This window comes from Ctenopharyngodon idella, chromosome 2, assembly GCF_019924925.1.
Source record: "Ctenopharyngodon idella isolate HZGC_01 chromosome 2, HZGC01, whole genome shotgun sequence".
Lineage (NCBI taxonomy): Eukaryota > Metazoa > Chordata > Actinopteri > Cypriniformes > Xenocyprididae > Ctenopharyngodon > Ctenopharyngodon idella.
In genome coordinates, this window is record NC_067221.1 from 8,677,306 (window position 1) to 8,684,906 (window position 7,601).

Here is a 7,601-nt window from a genome sequence, read left to right on the forward strand (position 1 = left end):
GTACTAGGAGATTTTAACCTATATTTTATAAATCATACACACACACACACACACATACATACAGTCTAACCAAAAATTATTCAGACATTTCTGATATTTTTGATATATTTTTACTAGTGGGTGCAGGACACTATAGTTCATTTATGTAAGTGAGGATAGCAAAATAAAGTAAACTGTGACATATTATACCCAAAAATTCTTCATACAGTGGACTACCAGTAAAATTGATAAAAATTTGGGACCAAAAATTATTCAGACACTTTGACCTGACCATGTTTTGCTTAAGTGTTATCTGACTTAATTAAGATTAATTTTTTCTGACACAGTTTAACTCTGAGATCTTGTCATATTTTATTACCCTTTTTTAAACTATAGTGAATAAACTGTATTAATGAATGAAATGTTCAAGGTGTCTGAATAAATTTTGGTTTGTCTGTATATATAAAAGCATGAATTCTAGGGTTAATTTCATGACAGCTGGCGAAGTATTATGATCTCCCAAGAAAGTTTAAGAATTTCTTCTGAACTGAAATGGACATAATAAGTAAATGCAGTTCCCTTTGTTTTATTTATATATTCAGTTTATTTGAATGAAAAAGCAAAAAAACAACAAAAAAAACAAAAAAAAAAACAAGAATCTTTTACCATACAACTGATTTCAGAGAGATTTCTCATCAAAATAGAAGATTCGCACACAAGTCAACATGTATGAGCACTGCTTAGTGGTTTATTTACCGCCTGAATTACATCTTGACATCAAATGCTCTCATGAACAAGAACATGCTACATTTGTGGATTTATAATATTATTAATAAAGTCCAGGACAAAAGGAAGGTCAGATTAAATGAAATCCCACAGGGCGGCAGCCAACAGAAAGGGCATGTGATGTGAGACCTTTTATTTATATATGCATGGCATTAAGTGTGCGTCAACAGTTGTGAAGTGAGTAGGAAGATAATGGAAAGCACATGGAGTTGGAACATTTATTTAAGTGACTTGTCTCTTGCTAAATTGGATAAAAGAATGAAAATGATGCACCATCTCCTCACACACATCCCCAAAGGCTTTTAAGACTCACTTCCTCTACTGGTTAGGAACAATTTACATTTGTCAAAGAACAGGCTATCAGCACTCGATTAATTTTCGTATCAATCAGCAAGAGGAAATGAACGCCTCATTTACCACAAAGAAAACAATAATGATGTCAAGTTCTGACTGAACCATTTTAACATGTTAACTGAACAACAAGCCCAGAAATCTTTCGATTTTATCTTCATTTAATAAAGCCAAGCCTGTCATTGTTTCAGGAACTAATCTCATCTGTAATCATCACCTTCTCTCTTGCAGGACTCTGGGTTTTTGGCTCAACAAAGCCCAGTCTCTGTTGTACTGCAGCGAGCATGGTGTGCACGGCACCTTCTCTGAAGAACTGCAGGGCTGCATCTGCGCCGCAGAGCAACGCGCTGTCTGCCAGGGCACCGTGCCATGTAGGGTGGGTGAGGGGACCCTCTGCTCATCCTGCGCCCCGGACAACATCACCCGCTGTGGCACATGCCTCCCAGGCAGCATCCTCCATATGGGCTTCTGCCGCCCCAACATCGCCAACTCTTTGGACCACTACGTCAACTTTGACTTTGACATGCCGGACGCAGAGATGCGTTACCTCCTCCAAAGGCTCGATAGCCGCATGGAGGTCCACGCCATCTACATCAGCAACGACGTGCGCCTAGGCAGCTGGTTCAACCCGGCGTGGAGGAAGCGCATGCTGCTCACCCTCAAGAGCAACAAGAACAAGTCCAACCTCATCCACATGCTGATGGGGATCTCTTTCCAGATCTGTTCCACCAAGAACAGCACGCTGGAACCCGTGCCTGCTATCTATGTCAACCCCTTCGGGGGCAGCCACTCGGAGAGCTGGTTTATGCCAGTCAACCAGCAGGACTTCCCAGACTGGGAAAGAACTAAATTGGATGCCTCACTCCAGTGCTACAACTGGACCCTCGCTCTTGGCAGCAAATGGAAGTCCTTCTTCGAAACGGTGCACATCTACCTGCGCAGTCGCATCATCACTGACGATCCTTCCGTCAACGAGACGCTTTTTTACGAGCCGCTGGACCTGGATGACCACTCGGCCAACCTGGGCTACATGAAAATCAACAGTCTGAAGGTCTTTGGCTACAGCATGCACTTTGATCCAGAGGGGATCAAGGACCTGATCCTGCAGCTGGACTACCCGTACACGCAGGGATCCCAGGATGCGGCCTTCCTGATGCTTCTGGAGATGAGGGACCGCATCAACCGGCTCTCTCCGCCGGGAGCCCAGCCGCTGGACCTCTTCTCCTGCCTGCTGAGGCACAGGCTCAAGCTTTCGTCTAGCGAGGTGGTGCGCATACGGGAAGCGCTCCAGAGTTTTAACGCCAAGCTCCCCAACTCCACAGAGCCAGAACTCAGCCAGCTGTGCAGCTAGCTCAAATGAGCCTCTGTTGCTCATTTTTGCCTGCCTCTGAGAATGTATTTGTAAATGTGATGAGAGAGAAAGAGAAAAGAAATTTATTGTCAGTGTGCGTGTAAATGTTTGTGGATGAGATTGTCTTTGAACCCTCTTCCTTTGGGCGGCAATTGTAAGAAGCAGAATTTTTGATTGTAACAGATACTGGAGCATACCGTGTGGAAGCCGTACGTTGCCAGAATATTCCCTTGCTGGGAAACCCTTGTTGGATCTAGCCTACAGTCAAATCTACTTAGTGTCTTTGAGTAAGGGTTCCTTTTGAGACAATGGACTGCCTACACGATCCATGAAAAAGAACATTTTAAGTCAGAATATATACCTACGGTTTCTTAGCACGCAGATGTGCTGGTGCTGTAGTTATCCTTGGTGATGTCATTGTTCGAGATGGAGAATGGACAATAAGAAGTCCATTCCGATGTAAAGTATCGGAGCACAGTGGTCCAACAGTTATAACAATCAGCAAAGATTCAAATTCGTGCTTTTCTATTTTATCTGGATTTGCAAATCCTGTATTGTGAGATCTGTATATCTGTATTTAATGTGGGATTGAATTGCCAGAATGTTGGATATGAATTCCTTTGTATTCAGAGATATGGCTAAACCAAAAGGTGAACATGAGAGCAAACTGAATGGCGAAATTTCTTTACAGTTTTTTTTAATGTTTATTGAAATCTCTTTTGAGAAGGCAACCTTAAGGTTACGGTACATGCTTACTATATTGTTTTGAAAAGGTTTGTTGGCCGCTTTGTAAATACTGCTCATCTCATTCGAAACGTGAAAAGCTTCACATTGCTTCTTGGATATATACTGATAAACACATGTATTTGTACTTTTTGAAAGTGCAAAGACCAAAAAGAAAAGAAAAAACACACACTTTAACACAAAACAACTGCCTTATGAAGTGAAGTCTCTGTTCTGATATCAAAGCACACTTGGCTGTATGTCTCTCTCTTTAAGAAAAAACACTTTTTTCTCTTTCTTTTTTTTCCTCTATACTAAATTCTGATTTCAGTTACAGTGACCTCTAATCTGTAAATGTCAATTTTTAATTGAAGTATTATATGAGGAGTGCATTGTGTCATCTATGTGCAAATACAGAGTTACATTTACATCACTTGATTCAATAGCTTTGTTTTTTTTCACAGCATTTTCCTGATTTTCTATTAGACACTTGATGATGTGACGAGGCATAACTGTAATACATGAATTCATTTTAGTATCTCTACATCTAGAGGCAATTATTTCCACTCAGCATTTAATAACTGTACATGTACTGCTTAAGTGTTCTTGATTAAGTTGCTTAAGTTGTTTGTCAACACAAACAGCCACAGAATTACAGCCTTTGACAACACAGAGCATTTATTACTGCTTTTTATATAAAACTGGAATGTGTGGAAATGTCTTTGAAAATTGCATATATGCATCAACATAAAAAAAACGATCAGTTTTCTGTCAAGATAAGATGGATCGCTCAATATACGAGGAGCAACTTTTACAGTGCGAGGTAAAAAAACTGAATAAAAAAGTGCAATTTATGCTGTTGTCATGGAGAGCTGTAGGACCTTCACGATATATATGTGACTCGAATGCAAAGGGGGAAAAACATTCTCACTAAATTCAGAAGATGGAAATCACAGTCTGTAAATATGAGCTGTTTATCTTAATGTCTAACACAGGAATCGGTTTTCACCCTTCAACAAATTGTCAAGACAGTGAAGGGCGTTGAATCAATCACAACAGCACTATGTAAACTGGCATAGCCTCCCTCTTAAGAAGGCATAAACTATCTGAATATTTCTGTATTTTATGATTTATTATGACTAAAATGCCTGAATTTACGTTTTTTTTTTTTTTTTTTTTTTTGAGAAACACTTTATAATAACTTAAATGAATTCATAAACAAAAATGAAATGAAGTCTTAAACAAAATATTTACATATATACTGTACACTACTGTTCAAAAGTGTGGGGTTGGTAAGATTTTTTTAATGTTTTTGAAAGAAGTCTCTTCTGCTCACCAAGGCTGCATTTATTTGATCGAAAATACAGTAAAATACATTGTGAAATATTAAAAAAAAAAACAGTTTTCTGTTTTAATATACTGTATTTCAAAAAGTCATTAATTCCTGTGATGGCAGTCTTCAGTGTCCTTCAGAAATCATTCTAATATGCTGATTTGATGCTCAAGAGACTTTTCTTATTATTATCAGTGTTTTAAAAAAAGTTGTGCTGCTTAATATTTTTGTGGAAACCGTGATATTGTTTTCCCTAGGATTCAACATAATTTGTCTGAAATGGAAATCCTTTGTAACACTGTAAATGTATTTACTGTCACTATTAAATGAATGCGTCCTTGCCTAAATAAAAGTATTAATTTCTGTTACTGACCCCAAACTTCTGAACTGTAGCGTATAGTTATGAATATTGGTAACATTTTACAATAAGGTTCATTAGTTAACATGAACTAATAATGAACTGCACTTCTACAGCATTTATTAACCTTTGTTAATGTTATTTTCAACATTTATTAATACATTATTAAAATCTTGTTAACATTAGTTAATGCAATGTGAACTAACATGAACAAACAATGAACAACAGTATTTTCATTAACTAATGTTAACGAAGATTAACTACAGTAACACATGTATTGCTCATGGTTAGTTCATGTTAGTTAATACATTAACTAATGAACCTTATTGTAAAGTGTTACCTGAATATTAAATTAATATGTACAATAACCAGTTTTAACAAGTGAAGCATATAGGCCTGGTGTACTATTTAAAAATGTATAAAAAGTTATTGAATAGTGTCACCTTTTTATCTCATGGATATGTGAGATATAAATCTTGAGTCAATATCTCACTGTTTTGTATTTGGAGTTTAGAAATTTTTGTTTGTTTTTTTATCCTCCAATCTAATATATTTCTGATTAAAATAGCTCCAGCCATCATGGTCTCATTCTTGTTTATGTGCACAGTTGACTGAGAAAGCTATTAGATTTTTCTGTGCAAAGGCATGAGATGAAAATTATTTACCAAGGCTCTGACCATCTACTGAATGTATGTATTGTAATACACTCTCATTTCAAAGTGAACGTACTTATATGTCTAATCCAGCCATTTTTGTGATTCCAGATTTTACTATTTAAAGGGAAAGTTCACCCAAAAATGAAAATTTTGTCATTATTTATTCACTCTCAAGTTGTTCTAAACCTGTATAAATTTCTTTGTTCTGCTGAACACAAAGGGAGATATTTGGAAGAATGTTTGTAACCAAGCAGATCTCGCCCCCCATTGACTACCACAGTAGGAAAAAAAAATACTACGGTAGTCAATGGGGGGCGAGATCTGCTTGGTTACAAAGATTCTTCCAAAATATCTTCCTTTGTGTTCAGCAGAACAAAGCAATGAGGTTAAGTAAATGACCATTTTTGGGTGAACTATCCTTTTAAGTTTAACTTTAGCACATATACCCCCGGTTTCACAGACAAGGCTTAAGCTAGTCCTAGACTAAAATGCGTGTTTGAGTTGTTTTAACTGAAATCAACAGATCTTAAAATATGTCAGTGCCATTGTTTTGTCTCAAGATGCACACCAGTAATGTTATTTTCTAGTGTATGTTTATAAAAGCTACTTAAATATCCTAATTAAAATAGGACTTAATCCTAGCTTAGGCTGTCTGTGAAACCGGGCCTTGATGTTAACTTGCAGCCAATACTCTGCTTTTGAAGCATTGTACATTTACGATCAACACAAGGCAGACAAGCTCTCAGATTCTTTACTGTAACAGTTACAACAAGCAGCCTTGTTTTTTGATTTCTTTGGGAATTCACCAAGGGTGTTATTCTGATTCTGCTTTTCAGATACACAAGATTCTGCTTTTCTGGAAACATGTAAAAATGTGACCTACTTTCAGGCTTTCTCTGCACGCCATTTCAGTGACTTGAAAATAAAACGGGAGATTTTTCAGAAAAAAAAAAACGTTTGAAAAGCAGTCCTCATTAGCATTCTTTGAAAAAAATGCTCTAATGTGCACAGTAATGCTGCAGGAAAGGGGCAAAAAACAATTATTTGTAGTGAAATCATTGCATTAATTAATTTCAGCCTGTAGTTATTTACTGAGCATGCTCTGAAACAAAATGGCATGTTGTCAAGCGAATCCAGCTCCTGGAGTTTGAGGTATCCGCTGAGTCAACTTAAATACGTCTGAATGCTATTTTAGGACATTTCAGCTCTGTTCTTGATTTGGGTCGCAATCAGTTTTCCCCATCCTGTCTTTAAAGTACACTTCTGTGCTGCAGACACACATATATCTGTATGAGTACAGTGGTGACGAATTCATTATGCCTGTACATACAGCAATTTTATGAATAATGTTCAAATAAGATTCAATCTCAGAGGGGTCAGCCCAGGGTCCTGCCTTCAGCCTCCATGTATTGCCATAGTGGGACATATGGGATACTTTTTTTTTTTTTTTTTGAGAGGTATCAATGTCCAGAACCAAAGTGCTGAATGTAAATAGTCTGACTGCATCCATTTCTATGAGAGACAATATAGCTCAGTTACGAGCATGAAATATTGTAGAGGGGATTCTGTATGTGTCGTATGATTCGGTACAGAGTCAGATATGGACAGGTGTGGCCATAATATTATCTTTATACTCTTAAGATCATTTCTCTCTCTCTCTCTCAATGTTTTAACAAGATGTAAATGTTCTTATATGAATTAATAAAAGGAAAAAGCAATCCTTTCCCCACATGGAGTCTCTAAATAAATGCTTTACTGGGTAAGTGCCATCTCCTTTCTACCATGAAGAGCTTACTCTTTGATCTGTTATACACCAACAGACGGCCATTAAAAGATTAAATTTAGCCTGCACTGTGCATTGTTTTCCATGGCACTAATCATTTACTTTTATAGATATGTTTGCCTCATCAATTTGTAGGCCAATTTTTATTGGGTTTTTAGAACAGCAGTCCCAGAATATCTTAAAAACTCCAATTCCTGAGTTCGGATTTGAATGGAATGTAGCTCTATTATGCAACATATAGGCTCACTGGAAACACGTGCCTTTTGCAAAACTCATACCTA

General features: G+C 37.3%; 1 protein-coding gene across 1 annotated transcript in view; it reads left to right on the forward strand.

Moving 5' to 3' along the window:
• brinp2 (bone morphogenetic protein/retinoic acid inducible neural-specific 2) overlaps nucleotides 1-7,266 on the forward strand; it is a 107,369-nt gene extending 100,103 nt beyond the window's left edge. The window contains exon 8 of the mRNA XM_051872763.1: nucleotides 1,348-7,266. Within this exon, the coding sequence (XP_051728723.1) occupies nucleotides 1,348-2,467 (1,120 nt within the window). The 3' untranslated portion in view covers nucleotides 2,468-7,266. The remainder of the gene's footprint in view (nucleotides 1-1,347) is intronic.
• Nucleotides 7,267-7,601: the final 335 nt, after the last annotated feature.